The sequence below is a fragment of the Chaetodon auriga genome, chromosome 1, assembly GCF_051107435.1.
Source record: "Chaetodon auriga isolate fChaAug3 chromosome 1, fChaAug3.hap1, whole genome shotgun sequence".
Lineage (NCBI taxonomy): Eukaryota > Metazoa > Chordata > Actinopteri > Chaetodontiformes > Chaetodontidae > Chaetodon > Chaetodon auriga.
In genome coordinates this window covers 8395656-8418899 of record NC_135074.1, presented here as the reverse complement: position 1 = coordinate 8418899, position 23244 = coordinate 8395656, and the positions used below count along the sequence as shown (strand labels likewise).

Here is a 23244-nt window from a genome sequence, read left to right as displayed (position 1 = left end):
AGTTCGGTTAAAACCCCCATCCGTGAGAGTTTCAGTGTCTCGCTCCACCTATTCATGTGATTGTCTTCCCCATCAAGCTGAAAAAAAAAGAAACATACTCTATCAAAGCTCCTCTGGCTTTGTCATGGCTCCAATTTTGAGTGAAAGGAAAATAACAACCCTCATAGTCTGATCACAGAACAAGTACTGATCCACTGAGAGGCCTTGCAACTTAAACAATTACACAGAAAAGGACAACTTGAGGCCTAAATTATCTGTACATGTGCAATTTGTTCAGATCAATAAGTGCACAGGTAATTACAGCAAAAAGCTTGGTGCCCTGTGCAAAGAGGATGAGCTGAGATGTTTTGCTTGTGTGTGTGTGTGTGTGTGTGTGTGTGTGTGTGTGTGTGTGTGTGTGTGTGTGTGTGTGTGTGTGTGTGTGTGAGAAAGAGAAGGTACATGCTGTACTGCAAAGTCTTTTTGTCAGTGAACAGGGTCTATTGGTCTGAATGATGTCTGACAAAGAGGTAGGATGTCTTGTAAAATGTCTGTAACAAGGTTTTTAGGCAGTTTATTTCCTGAATAACTGACCAACAAGAGAAACATTGTGTTTCAATCAAATTTCCAAGCCTCTTCTGTTCATGAGCATTAGGTTTATGGTCAGATATGCATCTGATTATAATTTAAAGTTAAATTATTTTTCTCTTTACCATCTGCCGTTTATCAATCCCTCCATGCTGTAACCACTTACCTGAATCTGGGATGCAAGCATCTTATCTTCTCCTGTCAACTTTTACCAAGTACTGTGGGGATCCCCAAACTCTGCCAGATGAGGTGGTTCAGGTGCAAGAGGTGCAGCTTGTTGCTGAAGTCCTCTCAGATTACTGAATTACCCACCGTATCATGCAGAACCATGGTGCAGACCACCTGTATCTCAGCAGCTTATTCTCTGTCACTACCCACAGCTTGTTACTATGAGCGAGGGTCGACTTAAAGACTGAAAGCATTGCTTTTGTAGGTCATAGTCTTGGTTGTCATCACAGGTTATCATACGGTGCAGCTTTCTGCACCCGGTGCCTCTTACAAACAGTTGATCTCATGATCCCTCCTACCCTCATTTTTTAATAAAGCCCCAATATGTCTGATTTCCCATTTCAGTCGGATAGATGAAGCCATTTATTTCCAGGAATACATCATAGTCATTAAGACGACCATTTATAGCTCATTTCTAACTCAGTCTGGTTTTGTCAACCTGCATTCTTTGATACATATTTAATGAGGTGTGTTTGTATGTGTGTGTATGTATGTGTGCAAGTGGGAAACTTTCCTAAGAGAGTGTCTGAGTGGTTTGCACTGGCCCCCTATCACTAGCAGGTGAGGAAGGCACACAGGAAATGAGATAAGACAGAGACATGCCTGTGTGTGTGTGTGTGTGTGTGTGTGTGTGTGTGTGTGTGTGTGTGTGTGTGTGTGTGTGTGTCTGAAGGCTGGATGGCTCACACATTAACCAGCTAGACAACCTTATCTGTGATTTACAGTCAGACTCTTCAGTGGAACCAGGCGGGCAGTCAGGCCTCATTAGACATCAGATTTTAGACACTTAAAAAAGCAATTCTCAGTGAGATAGCTTATGGGGGTTAAGTAGTCGGCCCATTATTGTACCTTTTAAAATTACTCACTGAGGGGACTCTGCCATCCACAGTGACTGGAAATGACAGCCCCAGTTTGTAAGTCTATTTCTAGATCACCCAGTGTAGAATCAACCAGTAGTGATGAGACTGGAGGTCAAGGCCTTGTTGTTCTTAAAATATCACTTTGCCTAAAGAATGATTTTTAATAAGGAAGTGACTGAGAAACTGAGTTTGTGTCAGAGAGCATTTAGAGAGACTGAGCGTTGGTGGGGGGGTTATGATTTCTTGGGCAGAGGATGGCTTGTTGGCTTGTGGAAGCTCTTTAAAAAAGGAGTCATCTTTCAATAACAGAGCGACTGCTGCTGTGAGTAAACATGCTATTTACATTCTTGGCACTGAGCACACAGTCTTTTCCACAATGGCTTGCAATTAAATGAGCAGGTAGGGGTCTGCTGTCTAACACAGGGCACATGACTGTGGGCACAGACGCAGCTGTGGTGATGGAACCTTTGACCTCTGCGTTATGTGACAGTCTGCAGCTGCACTGCCACATGGCAGCTCTAGATGTCAGTGGCCTTTGTAAATGGAAGGATCTGTGGGCTTTATTTAGTAAATGCTCTGGTAAGTTTACATGCCAATATCATGTATGAACAGGAGTGGGTTTAATGTGTCTGCATGAACTTGCCAAGCTGGTAAGATTTCCACAAATTGTCTAGTGGGAACAAAAGCAGCAGCATTTCTCGGTAAACCACGAAAAGAGTTTGCTACACTTGGCAGTAAAAATTTCACACTATGTGTGAATGCCAGCAGGGATGACTCACTGTCAGGCAAGTGAGGCCATAAACCTTTAACATTTTATCAGGTCAGCTCTTTCTAGAGCATCAAATTTGAGTGTTGTCCATAGTCTGCTTTTGATTGTTAATATAGCAGTTTCCATGCAACCGGACTGAGTAAAAAGTAGAAAGCTATGTATATTGCATTTGCAATAATTAATGAAGTAGCCTGGGTGCTAAAGTGGAGCTAACTTCCACATTGGGCTGCCTATAGTCAGACATCCAGCCAGGGGGTAAAATGTTCATTTAAACTGCAGAATAAGTCTCATTCATCATTAAAAGCAGTTTCGGTGAGAGTTCCTAACAGCGTGTGCGAAGGCCCAAAATCAACCACTGCCTCAAATGGATCACTGAACCCAGTGCAGTTGCAGGATGTGAGGAAGAGGCTTCACTCACACAGGCACATGCATTTAAAGAGGGGGCTGGGCTCATAGCCTCCAGCTGTTCTTTTGATATTGCCTGTTCCCTGTTGAAACTCCATGATTAGCAGGTCAATACCCCAGCAGGTCACTTTGTTAAGTACTTATTACCAGCAGAGAGCACAGTCATATGGTGTGGCTGAAAGACATCCATTTGTGCACGCCACACAGCTGTAAAACTGCTGCTTTGTTTTTCTGAATTAAGGAGGGCACATGAGAGTCACTTAAAATGTTCTGATTTTGCGTTTTAGTTATCATTAATAGATTAGAAAGACTGCTTGTCCTTCGTTCTGGTTTCAGTTTTTGCGTGTGCTTGTTTGCATGTTTTGGAAAAGGGGCTGTGTGCAGCTGCGTTTCCTGCCGTCTTCAGCAGATGTTTCGCATCTCTGTTTCTCCACCTCCACCCCCTGCCAATACATTTGCTTCCAAAAAGGACTCACAATGGTCTCATTCAGTTTCTATTCTATTCCCCTCTTCAGTCTCACTCTTTTTATTCAAATATGTTTGAATTCATCGCTCGCACATTGATGGCAAGGACTCATAACTGAGGAGGTAAAAACAGCAGAGTGTTGTAATGTAATGTGTTATGTAGACGTGATTTTATGACTTCAGGTCAGGCATGAAAATCAGTAGCTTATGATGTCATTTGTCAAAAAGTGTTTGAGCATCTAATGTGCCAAATTCAGCAGGTCCATACTGAGCCGGAGCGGCCCTCAGCAGCGGAGGGAAATCCATTGCTCCTTTTGCTTTTCGTTTGTTCCCAGTGAGGACGTGGAACTTATTTCACACTAATACATTTTCATTTTCGCATGGATTGGAAACTCACTAATCCACTGACGTACCAATCCATTCTGTGTCACCAAACCCTAATTTCCGATCTGGGCTGGGATAAAAGATGAGTATTTAATGGAGAGAATGTCATGCCTGCTGGCTTCCACCCATCTACAACTCATTTACGCCAGTGCCTTTGCTCTGCTTGTTAAAGCGGAGACTCTCTGTGCATAGCAAAGCCTGCATCCTTCATGCTGCAAGTCAGTGCATTTAGTCCTGGCCCTCAGAAGGTTACTGCAGGCTGTTTCTCTTCCTGTGGCCTCTGGGCTATGTGGTCGCCTTTGAACACATTTTCCCCCTCAAATTGCTCAATAGCAGCGGTGGCTTGCCAAACAGAGACTTGCCAGTCCCAAGGCTGCTGCTTAGCCTCGCTGCTGTCAACCTGCTGATCCCCCCTGTATGGAACAAGGGCCCGAGGCTACTGCTTTATAAGAGAAGGAGGAATCACCTTTAACCCTGACTGTTAAGCCCTCCTCGACACCAGCCTTCACCGACCACCACGTCAGGCTGTTCATGTTGGACCGGACTGGTGAAAGGATTGCAACACTGCTCAGATTATATGGGATGAAGTGTCCCATTATCCCTCCTCGGTGTCAACAAGCTGCAGTCCCCCACTGGAAAACAGCTAATTCTGAACAATATCCCTATTTTTTGTAGCATCTCCTCCTCCTCAGTCTGTCCTCAGATGACACCACACCATTCCCCTCAGCCTCCAGCCACAACACAGCCAATTGTCACTTTAGGAAAAGAGCAGACTGCACAATGAACTATGCATAACTGTGTAGTCACATAGTATTATAAATATAAATAAAATGTTTCCAAAATCACCTATAATAGGTCGTTTGGTAAACCCAGTCTCCTTTGTTACTAATAGTACACAGTTTGCGTTCAGGTTTTCTCCTACTTTATATATTGTGACTGTTATGCACCACAATACCAAGGTGATTTCCTCATATCTGAGAACCTACTCGGTTATAACCCTGTTTCTGATTTCTGATCATGTTCTTGTGCTGCACATATGCAGTTTGCAGTGAAAATGGTGGCACATTCACCTTCAATATTCTTAGTTCATTCTGAAACAGTGTGTCCTTGATTTCAGAGGCAGACAAAAGCAGCCTCTCATTTCCAGCAGACGGCCGCCTGCTGGCTGAAACTGACTGTAGCTGATTCTTTAATACTTTCACCTGACTCATTTTACAACGAGAATCCCACAAAAGGGGTCTTGAATATGCATTTGATGTCTACATGCATGTAGACATGTATGTGCTAAAAGACTGAAGCTAAAGTTGCTTTTCCAAGGCAAAAATCAACTAGCGTCATCATCAGTTGTTGATTCATGTAGGTCGAAGACATGGAAAGAAGGAAACATTAGAACTTTTTTGTCCTGTAAGTGACACAAAGAAAATTGTATAAAATAGAATGAGGACAAAGCGATGTGTTCAGCAGACACGACACAGAGCTGCTAACGTTGCTGCACGATGCCTTTCAGAACCGGCTTCCACACGGTGGAGAAACACTGCGCGGGAATAAGCTGCATTGTTTGAGAGAAAGCAGTCATACGGAAGCGTTGCTGTTAATCACGTTGCCTCCTCGTTTTGTAAAATGGCTTTCGTCATCCTCCTCCTCCTCCTCAGCAGTCGCAGCCTGACAGAGATCGCTCACTGAGTTGGCACAAAGTCAAGCTAGTCCTCCATGTTTCAGCGCTGCCTGCTGCTTCTCTGTTTGTGTGTTGATGATGTGACGTGTAGCATTTTAGCATCAATAAATCGTTACCATATTAACTTTGAGGCATTAGTGGAATTGTTTTAAACAGTGTGGTACTGAGAAGACTGACACCCTGCACGCAGAATGTTCCGCTGTGGCCATGTTAAGATTTAGTATCTAGATATTCAGTCGGTAACTAGGATTGTAGCTCACATTTGGCATCAGCACTTGTCTTAAATGCATCTAAAGTGACCAACGGTAATTGGATTTCACTCTCCTGATCACTCTTGATTTTATCTACAGGAGACACATTTGCACTCAGCTAGAGAAGAGTAGCTAGATTAGAATTAGCACTTTTTGTTAGCGAGTGAGTTAGTGTGGAACAGACACATTATCTAGGCTGTGATGAATTATGTCCGGAATGCATTTGTGTTCATGAGCGTTTTTGTGCACACTCTACTCTGTAAGCGGACACATGCATCCTTGACTAGCTCCAAATGTGGCTTGATAATTGTAATCAATAAGGATTCTCAGTGCATTTATGCATTTCTTTAGACCCATCTGCTTGATTTGGATCAGCAAAGATGCACTTAAGCGACAAATGCTTGAACAGGAAATGTGTCTTGGTAGAAAATGAGCTTCTTTTACATGACCAGGTACCTGTAACTGCAGAGGTTCAGCTTGTCATCAGCTAACCTGGTTATATTATGGAATATATACTGTATATTGGTAAATGAATAAATGCAGAGATATTAGCTATGTCTGTTATACGTTAGATATTTTGAGAAATGTGGTCCAACACAACAGCGCAGCAGACTACGATCACTCCTTCTCTAAATATGTTGTTTTTTCTTTCTTTTTTTGTCCGTCCATCTTCCTGGCTGCAGGGGCAGTGTGTTATCTCGGTGCAGCTCACAGATGAAGAGCTGGCTGCGCATGAGGAGGGTGTGGACTATTTCCTGCTGTTTGCTGGCAGCACACAGAGGCACCTGACCAGCACCTTAAGGAGCAATCATGACACCTTGCACGCACTGTGTCCCGGTAAGCCAACCCACCCACAATGCCTTGCAGCTTTTCTTGTCCCTCTAATGGACCTGTGGGAAGGCAGCTCCACCTACAGTATTTAATACATATTGAATCTATTTTTAGTTCTGCTGTCATGCTTGTCTGTGCTAACTGTTAGCACAGTCCTTGTCACACATACCCTTGAGATTACCCAGATTAGTGTTGGTAAACAAAAACAAACTGAAATGAAGGTTATTTGAAGGTGCCATCAATGCAGACTTTTATGTTTTAGGTCAAAATACAGTCAAAATCCTCTAAAAGGATTAAAATACAAAATAAAAATCTTATCATTAATCACTGACAACAGTCTGATAAAGGATGTATTGGTTAATCCTCTACAGCCACCATGTGCTGTTGCCCAAATTAACATGAAGAGGCGCTAAAGCATGCCAGAATGTCAGAGTGTTTCATTAAGGATGGTGTTATTCTGCCCTCATATCACACAGCAAGCGTGGGCCAGTCAGGACTTCTTATAGCTGTGGAAGAAAGTAATAAATGATTAATCATCCACTACCACTGTCCTCGTTTTTAAACTAATGTTGTGATTTGGGGAGAGAAATCACCTCATTTTACTTTTCCTAGAGCCGGGCTCATTCATCATCCCTCTTGGAGAACATCCCACTTATTCTGTTTGCAAAATTGAATGCATTTAGCCAGCGCTGAAGCCAAAGAGATTTCCTGTGAGGCAGATGAGTAACAGCAGAGAGCACGGAACGCAAGGGTCAGAGGTCACTGTACACAGAAAATAGGTGGTAAAACCTGAGGAAACCCTGTTGTGAACATGGATGAGAGTGAAATGTTGGGGAAAGACATGTAAAGGTTGGAGCTGAGGGGACAAACACAGAAGATGTGATTGAACTTTCCTCAAGCGTCTGCATTCCAGGCAGGAGAAAAGAAGGCAGAACATGTGAAACTGTGTTATCTTGTTAAGAGCTCGGCTGAATTACAGCCGTCTGACGGGGGGTCAGAGGAGGTGTTACTCTCTTCTAACAGATTAGTTCCACTTCTCCGCTCCCACCAATCAGAACACACACAACTCCAAAGGACAGATCCTGTGACCAAGCAGAAGGTCGCGGGATAGAATTCCCAGGTAGCCTGGGAAAATGGCTGCAGAGACAGTGATTCAGTGCTTTGGCTTGGATCGAGGTGCCCTTGAGCAAGGCACGTGAACCTTAACATTCAGGCATAGCTGCCAAGTGACCAACTGACTGCGTTTGTAGAGACAAACAACACTGGCGCAGAGTAAATGAAAGACAGTGTGCTGATTAAATGGGTCTGATATGGCGTCTTGTTCCAGATGCAGAGGGCGCTATCAAGGGTCAGAGTAGAATGACAAGGAGTCCTGCATCCACAGTGTACCGCTTGGCATGTGGGGAGGAAGTAAATTGATGCAGAAGGTTGTGCAGTGTCCTGTAAATTAGAAGCAGAGATGTCAGCACAGCATGAATTTACAAGACAGCCACACAGAGCCTTTATTCTCTTTAGTCGTGTTTTGACATCGGCCATGTATGTGGACCTCCACCCTTTTAGTTCATTCTTTGTTATGACAACTGAAAACTCATTTGCAAAGATTTTTTAATGAATTTGTAGCTCGTTATTTGTTCTGATTGGTTCTTATTGTACACTTTTGTGATGTCAAATGACAAAAATATTGCAGGTAATATTTAGTTAATCCTCTGCTTTGTGTAGCAGCTGTGTGATTATTTCATTACCTCTGCCTGATCGACCTGCCTCAGATTGAATGAGCTGAATCTAAGCAAACACATTTACTCTTTGAAAGAACGTCTCAAACTCGTTATGTCAGCAGCAAACTGCTCACAGAATTTCTTGAGCCTGGTTTTTCTTGGGGAGGTGGTCGATGCGGAATGTCAAGGCTCCCCTTGAGGGAGAAATGTTTACATATTGTTGTTTGTTGAATTAATATCCATTTGTCACAAGGTGCAGCTAGTGACTTGACCATACAATGAACTAAAATTAATGAACAAACTTGAATTATTATTGTAGGACATGCTGTTACTAAGAACGTTAATGGATGTGTCCCAGTAATCTCCTTTGCTTCTTTTTTGCTTCCTAATGACGATTTTTTTCACTACTACTTCAACTATACATTTAATATCACACGTGTTTTAGGCACTATAGACATTACCATTACTGTTGTTCTCCTTGCTGTGACTTACTTTATTGTTTCTATGGCTGCAATCTCACTAGCGTCTCCTTGCTAGTGACAGCTAGTTAACAATTGCTAATGTTCATACAGCTCAGGGACATAGCAAATTGCTTAAGCCCAAAACACACTCAGCTTCATAAAAGGCAGATTTTGAACATATCAGGGCTTTAGTCATATATGCAGACAGACTGGTACTTTAGAATATATCTTATTTATTTGTCATTGTATTGTGAAAAATGCCTTAAAGCAGCAGTATCTTAAGTGTATTCTCTGTCCTCTGTCACCTCCTCCTCCTCCGGTTTTGTCCTGTCTTCACCCTCTCTCTCTCTCTGTCCCTCTTCGTATCGTCTTGTAGCTCATGACTGTTGCGAGGTGGTGTTAGTCACCTTGTGTTCAGTCAGCCGGGGTGTCCCAGAGGCCGCCGAGGACCTAAAGCCATGTCTGGGTTGTGTGGCTCCGTTGGCTGAGCATCGATTCAGCTTTGTCCAGGATTTGGCTTTTGACATGGCCCAGTTCCTGGTGAGTTACGAAACCTGGCATTTCCATGTCTGAGTAAGCGGTAAATTAACCACAAAACCTGAGGCTTGTCACAGAAGAGAAGAAAAAGTGGTTACCATTGGTTACAAGGGATACAGCAGTGTGGGCAAAGTGACAGTAAGACAAAAGATTGCCATGTTATTGTTGTTTCCCTGACGAGGCTTCATGTCTCACAGTCCCTGGTAGTCATTTAATGAATTCTTTCAGCACAATTTATCATCCCATAGAAATATGAATCTAGATTTTGCTCCGCCAAGGAGGAAGACAAGATAATGTAACTCAAACTTCAAGCCTCTAATGGAACGTTTTTTTTGTATTTTTTAATCTGAATATGATTTGCTTTTGTCAACACAGCTCAGCCCCAAATTGAGCTTAATAATGATAGATGCATGTGGATGTGTATTCCTACATTTACATCTTTCGTTTCAGGCATTTGGTTAATGCTCTTATGCTGAGCGTCTTAAAGCGAGTGCTTCCAGTAGACTAAGCCTCAGCTCCTCCTCTGTAAAAACTTGACTCATCTTTTTAATCGCCCTCCACACAGGTGAGCACCGCGGGCCGAGCTGACGGCCTCGATGGGGCGCTGCTGCTGGATGAGTTTCAGATTCCCCTGCAGGAGTGTGAACGTCTGGATGAGAGCCTGGCGCTGGCACTCCGCCACCTTGCGCTGCCTCCAGGATGGAGCTTACTGGGGAGAAAACTCGCCAACAGCACTGGTGAGACTGGAGGGCAGTGGACTGGTTTGCAGTGTAGTCATTTCCTCACACAGTAAAATGTCCAAGAGTCAGACAGAATGTCTCTGATGCAGAAACATACAGACAAATTATAGTTATTCAACACATAATGACACACCACACAAGGCACCTGTTAGTGTGTTTGTCTGTGTCTCATGCAGTATCTGTCGATGAAACTATGAAGAGTGGTCTCTCAGCATCATGTTGCATGCACGTGTATGCTTTTCAGTGTGTGTGTCCTACTGCTAATTAGTAGAAGCGACTCCAGCTTAATTTATACCTTTATAAACAAATCGGGCAGCTGATTTATGTGATGCGCTCTCAGACCCCCGTCACTACTGTGGTGGCAGAGTGGAACTGAACACATTTTACACTGACATTTTGGTTAATTATGCTCGGCAGCCATGCCTTCTGACAGATGACGGTAGTCTGTTTGCATGTGGAAGTTACTCAGTCTCAAAGCACGGGTCTGAAATTGGTCATGACATGCGCTTTGGGAGAAACATGACATTAAGGCACTGCTTCTGTTCGACCTCTACGGTCTGAAAGTGAAAGTGCTGTGCGAAGGAAGTTAGCTAAGTAAACATTGCAGGAATGACTTGGGGGCTTATGATGAAAACCAATAAAATCCAACATTTCTTCATTGTAATCAGATGAAATGCATCATTTGATAAAATCGGAAACACACGATGATCCGGAAGTAGAATTTCAAGCCACTAATTGTACAGAAAGAAAGAAGAATGCGCCTTCTTGCTTAACGCTGCTCTGATACAGAAAGCTTGTTGAGATGACTTTATGACTAACTGATAGTGCTAGCTAACATTACAGCCCAGCCTAGGAGGATACCAGTCATATTTAGCCATGCTTTCACAAGCACAAGCCTCTCACCCACACTTCTTTTGTGCAGTGACATTACTACATTACTGTGGAACCACCTTTAGCTGCAATTACAGCTGCAAGTCTTTTGGGGTATGTCTCTACCAGCTTTGCACATCTAGAGACTGAAATTTTTGCCCATTCTTCTTTGCAAAACAGCTCAAGCTGAGTCAGATTAGATGGAGAGCGTTTGTGAACGGCAGTTTTCAGATCTTGCCACAGATTCTCAAACACATGAATATGTTTTGTTTTAAACCACTCCATTGTAGCCCTGGCTTTATGTTTAGGGTCCTTGTCCTGCTGGAAGGTGAACCTCTGCCCCAGTCTCAAGTCTTTTGCAGACTCCAACAATTTTTCTTCCAAGATTGCCCTGTATTTGGTTCCATCCATCTTCCCATCAACTCCGACCATCTTCCCTGTCCCTGCTGAAGAGCAGCATCCCCAGAGCATGATGCTGCCACCACCATGTCAGTGGCAGTGTTAGTTTTCCGCCACACATGGCGTTTTGCATTTAGGCCAGAAAGTTCAATTTTGGTCTCATCTGACCAGAGCAGCTTCTTCCACATGTTTGCTGTGTCCCCCACATGGCTTCTGGTAAACTGCAAATAGGACTTCTTATGGTTTTCTTTTAACAATGGCTTTCTTCTTGCCACTCTTCCATAAAGGCCAGCTTTGTGCAGAGCACGCCCAATAGTTGTCATGTGGACAGATTCCCCCACCTGAGCTGTGGATCTCTGCAGTTCGTCCAGAGTCACCATGGGCCTCTTGGCTGCATCTCTGATCACTTTCCTCCTTGTTCGGCCTGTAAGTTTAGGTGGATGGCCGTATCTTGGTAGGTTTGCCATACTCTTTCCATTTCTGGATGATGGATTGAACAGTGCTCCGTGAGATGTTCAAAGGTTGGGAAACCTTTTTATAGCCTAACCCTGCTTTAAACTTCTCCACAACTTTATCCCTGACCTGTCTGGTGTGTTCCTTGGACTTCATGATGCTGTTTACTCCCCAATATTCTCTTAACAAACCTCTGAGGCCGTCACAGAACAGCTGTATTTGTACTGAGATTAGATTACACACAGGTGGACTCTGTTTAGTCATTAGGTCAACATTTCATCATTCAGAAATCATCAGGCAATTTATGAAGGCAACTGGTTGCATTCAGAGAAAAGGGGGCTGAATACTTTTGCACACCGCACTTTTGTAGAAATAATTTAAAATCATGTATAATTTTCTTTGTACGTCACAATTGTGTGCTACTTTGTGTTGGTCTTTCACATAAAATTTCAAAAAAATATTTTTATGCTTGTGGCCGTAACTTGACAAAGTGTGGAAAAGTTCAAGAGGTAGGAATATTCTTGCAAGCCACAGTATGCATGCTTTTTCACAATAATTGAATGACCAAAGTACAGTGCACATATTAATAGTTTACATTGTTCATCAGCAAGACTGAGTGTACACCATTCTTGCAGCTCTATGAGCTTATTCAGCTCCGCTTTGTATTACATACTAATGCTATCATGCTAGCACGCTTACATGGCTAACATGCTGATGTGACTTGAAATCCAATACAGAATAAATCATAACCGAGCTTTAGTCAGAGAAGTAGCCAAAACAACTTTTCAGGTATCAGAGACTTGTGATGCTGTAATCAACATCACATGTTTAGCAAATTGACTGAATGATAGATTTTCCTGTAGTCTTGTATTAAGCACCGTTTGACAGTCGGCCATATACATATCTCTGCAATTACAAATAGAAGGCTGTTGTCAGTATGGTTGGTAGTAGTTTTTACTTTGGTTGGTAGCTTGTATTAACAGAAAGAGCGTGAACATGAGATCAAATCTCATGCGGACTTTCATGTGACTATTAATACTGTGATCAAACAGAGCAGAGTGTCTCTGTGCTGCAGCCGAGCCAAACAGGCATTTGGGTTGTGACAAATAGCTGTATCAGTGCAAACAAACCTACTTTTTTCTTCTTTATTAAAATTTAAGTGCCAATTTTCTCCAGCCATTGACTCTGATGGCTTTAATGAGTTAAAGGAAGCCAAACAAGCTGATGTAGATGATAAACTCTGCAAGGTAATTGCTCTTTGTGCAGCAGCATAAACAAGACTTTTGGGAGTAGTTAGAGCGCGGCCTCTGCCTCTGGCTGTTGTTAAGATAATGGCTTATGGTTTAACTTAGACCGGGATATTAGACAAAACCAGCAGAACCAGCAGGATCTCTGACAAAGACAAAGACTCAGTAAGTGTATTCTGGCGATTGAAAGTCCACACACCCCTTAAAATGTTTCATTCATTATTGGGTTGGAGTCTGAAAAGAAAAGTCATCAAATCAAATTTTCAGTAATGACCTCCCTGCTGATAAGATAAGGGCTGTTTTTTGGACACGCACGCACACACACACGCACACACATACACGCACACACATACACGCACACACACACACACACACACACACACACACACACACACACACAGGCTCTTTTGCATTGCAGTCAGTTGTCATGCTGTTGATGTTGAAGGCGTCTTCCTGCTGCAGTGAGTGATGTGTGCTCTAATAAGCTCTGCTTCACAATATGTCACCGCTTCAATACAAGACGCTCAGCTGCGATGAACTGCAGGAAGGGAGGAGAACTGCTACTCTACCCCCCATTTATCAGATCTGTCGGATGATGGATAGCGGCGGACTATAGGTGGAAGTGACGGTGGTTTATCTCAGCCATCCTTCTCACTGTGGACACACAACAGTCAATGATCTCACCATAGCAAGACATTTATTGTCCTCATGGAAATTCACTTCACCTGAAAGAACTGTGCATGTCAGTGAAAGTTGGAACACCCAGCTAATTTACCGGTGCTGAGCAGTTAGCAGCATTAAGGGTCAAATTACCTGTAGCCTATGGTTTCTCAATGGACCACTTCAGTAAGTGACTTAGCAGCCTTAGCTGCTGCCTTAACAACTACAGGATAAAATCCCCTGAGCTCTGTCTGTCAGCAAGTTGGACATACAGTACAAAAAATGTTGATTTTTGGATGGATAGATGGATGGATGATTGGTTGAATGGCTTTATTGATCTGAAAGTGGGAAATTCTTGTGTTACAGCAGCATATTATCCAGGCTCTGTGCGGGAGTAGTAAATACACAGTGAATGCACATATCAATACTAGAAGAGAGAAGTATATATCAATGGAAAAATAAATACAACAAATAAGAAAATAGATTGAAAAAGCTCAATACAGAACCTAAGAAAAAACCTTAGCATACTCCATGAATATAAGATGTATATTTATGAAATATCTAGTACACAATCTAAAGAATATACTAGAATACATTATAGACACAGTATAATCAAATCTAAAATATAAATATAGGAAAACATACTATATACATACAGAACAGCCCTGATTCCAAAGAAATTGGGACTAAATAAAAACAGAAACATTTGTAAACAAACTGTTTACCACCAACGGTTGTTCCTGAGTCCATGTAGTAATCTCCTTTATCCAATCATGTGCACACAAAGTGATGAACCTCACTCCATCCTTACTTGTGAGCGACTGAGCCTTTCCAAGATGCCCCTTTCATACCCAACCATGATACTATCACCTGTTACCAATCAACCTGTTTACCCGTGGATTGTTTCAAACAGGTGTTTTTGGAGCATTCCACTTCTTTCCCAGTCTTTAGTTGCTCCTGTCCCAACTTGTTTGAAACATGTTGCCACATCAAATTCAGAATAAGCAGATATTTACAAGAATCAATGGAAGCTGATGAAGTAAAACATTAAATATATTGTCTTTGTGGTGTTTTCATGTCAAAAAAGGTGAGCAAGTCCTCTAATTTTGGCTTTGCACATTAAATGAGGGTTGTACATTAGACAGGTGTACAAAGTTATTGACTTTTATTTTTTTTTAATGCAATGAGGTAGAGTAGCAGTGTAAAGATGTGCAACTTCACCTTGAGCAAAGTTATTGAAGGAGAACAGCTGAGTGGAGTTCAGTTGAGAAGCGCAGAGAGTCCTGAGAGTTCTCTGTTCGACGGTGGTGCGGTGTTGTAGAGAATTACTGCTTTGGGCAGAAAGATTTCCTGTATTGACCCTTGTGACGGCGAGGCTCAACCAGTCTGTAAGAGAAAGTGCTCCACTGCCTGTCCAGGAGGTGGTGGAGAGGGTGATTATCCGTAATGGATAACAGTTTGTTCAGCGGCCTCCTCGCCACCACAATTTCAAAGATGTCTGCTTCACAGCCGATTACGGAGACAGCCTTCTTAATCAGTTTATTAAGTCTGTTGGTGTTGCCAGCTTCAGTGTTGCTTCTCCAGCAGATGACAGGCAAGTGCAGTGGTGGACATATTAATTGTTTACATTATTCATCAACAAGACTTACAGCCACGCTAGCAGCTCTATGAGGCTGTAAAGCTGTGCTTCGCACTAACAATGACCTGCTGATAACATGCTGATGTTCAACAGGTAGAATTCATCCTCTGGTTGCCACAGCTGCATGTACAAAATTTTATGGCAATCCATTTGATGAATTTTGACATATTTCAGTCTGGACCAGAGGGATCGGCCAACTGACATTGCCAATTTGAGGATTTCCTGCTTTACTCTTGATTTGCTATTTTTAAATGACATTTTAAATTAGTTAAATTAATTTAAACCTCACTTTGGGCTTAGGAAACTCTTTTTTCCCCCGACATTTTAAAGGCCAAATAATTAATTGAACAATCAAAGAATAATAGATTCCTTTATTAATTAATTGATACTGAAAATAATTGCTGCAGCCCCAAGTTTATTATACTTGCACGTTTGAAGTAAGAAAAAACACCTGACTGCTGCAGAGTGAGTGAAGCTAAAGAGTGACCAGCTCACTGGGATCTCTGCTCAGGAGCAGTGAAGCTCACCCAACATCCTGTTAAGCCACTTCCTGTTGGTCATTCCTGTACAGCAACAAATAGCCGTAACTACATGTATGTTCCAGCTGACCCTCCCACATGCCATTGCGCAGAAATGTCATGAAAGTTACGGCAGCCAGTTTTTAGGAACCACCATGAGCAGCAAAGCATTTTTTGCTGCTGTTTGGCACCTCACATTCCAGTCTAGCCCAGCTCGGCCAAGTGGAGCATGAAATATGACCAATTATCTTGAAATTCATCAGGGTAGGCTGGTTCAGACTGGCGCACAGTAAATGGAGTGAAACCTCTCATCAGCAGACACAACCAGCATTGTAAATGTTGCCTAATGGTTATTGTCGTGCTGATAACAGTGAGCTATGTTTTGTGCCCGTTTCTCTCATCTCATGTTGCAGGTTTCAGCTCTCTCCAAACTGATGTGATCTTACTCTTAAAACCTTGCACAATCGCAGATGAGCTGCAGTATAGAAGTGTTTGTCTGTGTCTAGCTGAAAAACCATGAATGTTTCCCGTTTGCTCGAATGAGTGTCTGGTTTTGTGTATGGACGCTGGATGAAGAAAATCCTCTACTCACAGGCAGAGAAAAATGAAAGCTAAAGAGTAAAACGCAATCAATCTAACAAGCACTCTGTCCAGAGAAATCTGGACTCAGCAGCAGCACTGTAGACGTTTTATCTCTCTCATTCCTGTAGTTTCTGCTGTTATAAATAACCACAGACCAGCTGGTTTTATAAGCCTGAGCATTCTGTGTGCAATGCACTGACTCTGCATTACAAGACATCTGGGTGCTGAAGTGGATGTTTTTCAAACATCACACCATTAAACCCCCTAACATACAGTTGTCTAATATTCTAACTTTCTGAGGTTTTTAGTTCTCTCTGACGATCTGTATGTTCCAGCTTTTATTGTAAACTGACCATTTATTGAACTCCTTGACTCACTTTCCCTCCCTTTTAAACAAGCTTACCCCTTATCTCAGAATGCCCTTTTAAATTTACAATACATTTGCCAGCAACCAAACAGTAAAAAGATTAATAGTAACAGAAAAGATTGGGAAACTGTCGACAGAAATACTTTAATAATCTTTCCTACTGGATGCAGAGGAAGTTTAACCGCACAGATTCCACAAGATCTCTGGAATAACCAACAGACACTGGTCCTGGCTTTAATACTCTGAGTATATGTCACTTTGGCAGAAAGATGGAGATGTGTATGTGTGTGTCCATGAATCTCCATTATTGTCTTTGTGTGTAAAGGGGAGGGTCTCACTGTTTGATGGTGTTATTAGGAGTGCGATTGATACATGGGTCTAATAATGCAGTTGAATTAAAAATGGGTGCGTTCACCTCTGCTCAAATTAAATGGCATAGTTTGATTTAGTCTCCTGCATCATCACTGTTGTTGCTATGTTAGTTTAATCATCTCAAATGCTGCTTCAGGGACATTTCCACACTGACCACACGAGCAGTGTGTTACAGAAACACAACAGTTTGACATATTCTGTCATGTGCAATGATCTGTGTCCAGAAAGGGCTACTTTAAAAAATACTGTCAATTGGGGTGTGGGTTTTAATACAGAAATGACTGTACGGCTTACAAGTACATGATAGAGACAGCCATAGTTTTATCAGTCTGTAAAATGTGTAAAGGCCTGTTGTTTACTGGGTCACTGTGGACCCTGAACTGGTTTAATTAGATGGCACTGTGGTGTTGCCAAGCTGCAGCAAGTGATGGTATGTCGGCTACAGCACCACAAATTGGTTGCCTGGACTGCTGCATTCTTCTGTCTTTTGCTGTTTCTTTCTTTTTTGTTTGTTTTTTGGATTTTTCTTGTACTCTTGTGTTTATTTCTGTATTTCTCATCCTCTTTCTCTTCCTCAGACCTGAATCCTCAGGAGACTCTGCTGCATTTCTCAGCACGTCGAGGTCTTTTTCGGGTTACGAGCTTCTTGCTGCAGCAGCCTGGAGCAAGGGAAGCGCTGCAAATGGCCAACAGAGCAGGCCACATCCCCTCCACCATTGCATCCTCGCGAGGACACGAACGCCTCCACGAGCTCCTCATAAAGTAAGCACAAAGCACGTCTTTGAATGTCAGTCAAAGGTTGTTTTAATTGTAGAGTAATAATACAGTTTTTCTGTGCGGTGCTTTTTGGCTTCAGCACAATTCAACAATAAAAAATAAGAGAAAAGGAAAAAATATTGAAAGAAATATGTCCGCATTGTGTGACAGTAACGCTAGCGCTGAGTTTCAGTGGACATTGTTCTATTCTCTGTACAAATCGTCTCATGTCAATATATCAGAGGACAGATGGTGTAGTTTGTCCAGGCCTGTAAGGGCAGCCTTGTTTGTCTCTTGTCTTCACGGAACAATAGAAGAATCCAAAGAACATCACCACAAAGCCCACTGCCTAGTTTAGCAGTTTCAGCTGCAGCCGGATAGCTGAGGACAAATTGAAAAGTTGTGGGCTGCCAATATTGTTCCAAGAGACTCCAGAGATACAGGAAAACTATTCGCTTCACACAAGTCTCGGTTACAACTTCTGTGTCTACTGACCTGTTACCTCTCTCCAACATTTCACTGTGTGTCATTTCACTTTAATCCACACACACTGCAGTGCTTCCTCTCCACAGTTTAATGGCAGAGGATGTATGTGTTTTGCTTGCGGTTGTCAGGTATTATTCTTAATAATGCCTGAGTTACTGGTGAGGTCAGATTGTTCTCATCCCTTTATATTAAGACATTAAACTGCAGGGAAAAAACAGCTTTTTGGTAAATGGAGTGAGACACGGCTTGAAGTGGAAATGGACCCTTTTTATTTTAAGCACTCCACTTATCTGCTTCAGAATAGTTTTCATTTAACTCAAAATGAAGATGCCACAAGCTGAAAGACAACTACCACTTAGTGAGCTCGCTCATTACCAACCATGCACTGAAGTTGCTTTACAACTTACAGCTCCCTCTTTATGTCTTGGTAATTACCTTTCCCTCATGAAAAGTGAAGTCACTTGCAGCCTGGCTGGTGACATCAACCACTGGGCCCCGCAGCTAAAGCAACCCACCCAGGATTACGCAAACAGATCTGGCTGACTGGGAGGTGTCTCCCCTTTGCAGAACTATCTTTATGAACAAAAACACTGCACATACTTTCACCCTCAACACTTACAGCAAATGCAGCAGGGGGAGTGAAGCTTTCTCAGAAAGCTTATCGAACAGGAGTGGTCATCATTTTACTACTGGGAAGGAAGGGAAGATTTTTGGATGACTGGCCACAGTGTCTGGATCTTTTTAACATTTACTAGCTACTTTATTACTTTACAGATTCACTAGTTTGCTTGATTACCTACTAAACTACTAGAATAGAAAAACAACCACAGCATTTGACCAGTGGCCTTTCCCACTCTGGAGAAAAGAAGAGAGCAATATGCGTGGATTACCGTAAGAAAAGGGGGAGTGTGGATACGATGATGTCACTTTTAAAACCTTTTCTAGAAAGCAGTTCGGTGCTGCGTTAGCCAATCACAATACAGGCATTTCGGGATGATCTCAGTGTTTATTTCACGGCAGGGCTGAGACGGACACAGAGACGGACAAAGGGACTGAGATTGTCCAGCTGGTCTCTACAGATGCCCGGGTGGTTTGCCACTTCCCCAGGCTGAACACACACACTCTGACGCTGAGCATCCACCCTGGCCACGACCCTCCGACCCTTCAGAGGAGCGTGGAGCAGCTGCTGCACTTGATATGCCATCTCCATGCCAAGGTGAGTCACGCCACCCTGCCCTTTTAGCACACCATCTCTACTCACGTTGGCTTCACCCGGGGCCTGTGCTGCTGCTGAACATTGTTAGATTGTTTGTCTTTTCACTGCCCTCATTTTTTTAACCTTCAAGCCTAATTTGTATAACCGGTGGAACACCTTATGCAATCACAGAGCTGACGATTGATAAGACCTACGTAGCACCTCTGTTGGTTTCTCTGAGGGAAAAGCTAACATTTATTCTCCCCCTTTTCTATATTCTGCAGAGAGTTTCTGTACTGGAGCTGCAGTTTGATTCTCTGCATACAGCTGCTGAATGTTGTGATGGTGTAGAATCGGCGATAACCTGTCTGGAGCCACTACAGCAGCCTGCTCTAGCATCACAGTGCCTGGATACAACAACAGGAGCGAACTGGATAGAAAACTGCTCAGCGGAAAGCAGCAGTAGTGTTGATTGTGAACATGGTGAGTCTGGGAATACAGAGAAAGACTGGAGTTTGTCTGTGAGTACTCCAACATCAGAGGTACGTCCCCAGGAGCATGGCCTCGGCCAACCAGAGGACTGGGTGTGTCTCAGTTCAAACACCGAGAGAGATTACTGCCAAACGGAGGAGGAGGGAAGGGAGCAGCGTGTTGTTTCCACCCAGAGTTTGAGTGTGTGTGACAGGAGTGAAGGAGCACAGAGTGAGGCAGAAGGGGAGAGTCTCACTGTGGGAATCCTACCACCAGCAGGCTGCAGTAAACAGGCAGAGGAAACTGATAGAGGAGACGCTGCGATCCGGGAAGGACAGGAGGCCACGAAGGGAAAGGAAATATCAGAGCAGGAAGCAGAGGCCAGCACATCTAGAAGGAGGGAGGAGGAGACCAACTCAGAGTCAACAGAGTCAACAGATCTAATAACGCCCAGTGGAGACACCAAAGACTCAGTCATGGGCCAGTCCCCGTCATCAGAGGGCTCTGAGGGATCTGACACCTCTGATTCTCAAATGAAGGGGTACTGTCAGGACAGAGGGAATGTCGGGAAAGAGGAGGTGAAACTTAGCCAGGAGCTCTGTCTTGGTATCTCTTTAGATGAAGAGAGGGCAGAGAGTGACGGGTTAACAGACCCTTTATCAATCCCAGGGGACCTCCACAACCCATCACTGATAGACTGCGGTGATGTAATCAAGGAGTCTGACTCTGCTGTTCCACGTCTCTTGATAGAAGGCCTCCACGAGGGGGAACCTCCGCCAGACATAAACAGCCTGGAACAAAACCAGGAAACAGCTGTTAGGGATTACGCTACAGAGCAGGAGCGGGACTTGGCTCCAGAAACTGGTTGTCATTCTGGGAATTGTACTAGAACAGCCAGTGGTACAGAGTTAGATGGTGAAGACGTAGCTGAACCTTCTGGATGCAGTATTGACACTACTAGTTTGTCTAATTTTGAGGAACCCAGTAACACCATGGAAGATATACGGACAGACCCGTCACCTGAAATGATGTCCAGCTCCAGTAATAGAACTGCTGATCTTGATTCAGGGATGACCCATGGCATCTCCAGTGATGATGATGATGGCAGCTTCAGATCAGTTGGAAGCTCTACAACAGAGATATTCCACCCCACTCAGGATGATGCTAGTGTGGAGGATCAGGACTCTCTTGAAGCCAAGGTAGCAGAACTGTCCTCAACCAGATTCAAGAGGGAGGAATCAAGTGATTCAAAACCTGGTGAAAACCAAGAACGTTCACAAACCGTGGACACAGGGCTCCCCTTGGAGCTCAGCACTGTCAGTGCACTGACAGCAACAGACTGCAGCCAGACTGGCACCGAGCCTGAATTACAACTGTCACCCAGCCTCCAGACAATGGAGGCTTTGAATACTGAGGGGACAGGAGAGAAAGTCGCCCCAGAACTTTCCAAAGAGTATCTGTCCTTAGGTCCAGTGTCGTCAGAGAGTGGGGATCCTCCACTGGTGAAATTTGATCAAAGTGTAACCGGAGAGGCCAACAACTCTGAACTGAATGCAGGGATTGAACATTTGACATCAGAGGACATCAGTACAGTCTTATTAAATCCCAGTCCATCTGTTGTAGAAGAAAGTGAAGTGACTGACCCAGTTGCAGGAGACCATCGATCAACAGAGACCAGTGATAAATCTGCAGTGGACTCAGATGAAAAGAGCGATGTGCATTTGGGGCTACGGCAACCCAAGCAGGATAATGCGGAGATGACAGCAGATGAAAGGTCACCTGATAACGGATTAAGGCACTCAGAAAATCAGACAGATGCGTCTTCATCACACGGTGTCACTCCAGTTTCAGACAGTGCTGATGTCAATGCCTTGGAAGTAGAACGACCATCTCAATCAAACAAACCTCATGTTGAGACTGAGATGACTGCCAATCCAAAGAGTCTCGACACAGTGGATGGAGCCTCACGAAGTGCAATTCAAGGTGGGCCAACACTGATTTATTTCAGTTCCAGATCAGGTTTATTCTAGTTCCACACACTCACTACATCACAGGGCAATATGTTTGTCATAGTCTTATTCCTAAACAAATATGCTAAATCAGATTCAGTCCTCCTCTGGTGATTAATAGCAATAGCTCCACAAAGCTAAATGCAACGTAGCTCACCATAACTGTGTTCAGAGAGGTTTTAGCTTTTGGGGTGACATTCTGTAGTGATATATTGCTGTTGTGAAGACATCCTGTACTCAGTCTTTTTGCTTTTTCTGCGCAATGGTATGGCTCTAATGAGGATTTAGTAATTATTTCGACTTTCATTTTTTTTACTTTAAAAATGGGTTATTTTAAAATACTTTTCTCTAAAATGTTAGCGCAACAGTTTTGCCATGTCAGCTCATGCAGGGACACACTGGGATACACTGTGATATGTTGCATAACAGGACACACTGAGCCAGTAGACATCCTTGATACCTTAGGCCATGTACAGTCTGACAACACTTCCTTTTATATTCATATGTTCTGTGTTTGTCTCTGTCTCCTGCACGCATGCATGGCTTACAGTATGCTGAATGTCAGCAGGCACGGTCACATTACCAGTGCATGTGACCGAGTCTTAGATACACAGCGAGAGTGCTGGGCTCTCTATGAAAAAACATACACAAGCTAGCTGATGTAAGCATGAAGCAGGAAGTGAGAGTCTCTCTTCTGTCAGTGAACTTCCAGCACTCCTCTGTCGACAATTTTCACTCATCAGGAATAATTGTATTGGACCCAAGTCCAATAAAGAAGGGTCAAGGGCAAGGTTGGTGCTGTGCGTCATACAGAGAGTGGGGTGTCATTATGAACAAGGGGATATATTTACAGTCTGACAGTGGCCGAGCATCAGGTATCATGATCAGAGACAAGCTTTCTGTTGTTTCATGGTTTCGAAAGATACACGTGGAGATTCAGGTTGGATTCTAATAGATGTTTACAAGCACAAGAAAGCCAGAAATTCTTTTTCATGGTGATTGATTTCTGAGACTTTTACACTCCCTTTAGCATTCATCAATTCATGTTCATTTACCAAAGCCTTCCAAGATACATTCTATAATGTAATTATACGGTACCATCAATGGACCATTTGGTCTCTGTTTTTATAATAAACAAATGATTAATTGCCCCTTTGCTAAGCCCTGCCTTAGATAAGCTGGCCATACAGTACGGCTTTAGAAATGTTGTTGTTAAATTCCAACTCCTGGGCCTACTGGACGAGTAAATCATTTACGATGCAAAGCCAAAGCTCACGATTTATGTGCTCAAACTGTATGGTTCGCTTGTGAAGCCACAACCTGAGTGCTCAC

General features: G+C 43.2%; 1 protein-coding gene across 6 annotated transcripts in view; it reads left to right on the top strand.

Annotated features, from left to right (window-relative positions):
* Window positions 1-23244, top strand: part of LOC143327462 (A-kinase anchor protein 13) — a 105613-nt gene that overhangs the window by 18616 nt on the left and 63753 nt on the right. For all 6 annotated transcript variants that reach the window (XM_076742244.1, XM_076742025.1, XM_076742187.1 and 3 more), the window contains exons 3-8: window positions 6288-6441; window positions 8988-9151; window positions 9714-9885; window positions 17574-17757; window positions 19258-19453; window positions 19717-21886. In XM_076742244.1, the coding sequence (XP_076598359.1) occupies window positions 6288-6441; window positions 8988-9151; window positions 9714-9885; window positions 17574-17757; window positions 19258-19453; window positions 19717-21886 (3040 nt within the window). The remainder of the gene's footprint in view (window positions 1-6287; window positions 6442-8987; window positions 9152-9713; window positions 9886-17573; window positions 17758-19257; window positions 19454-19716; window positions 21887-23244) is intronic.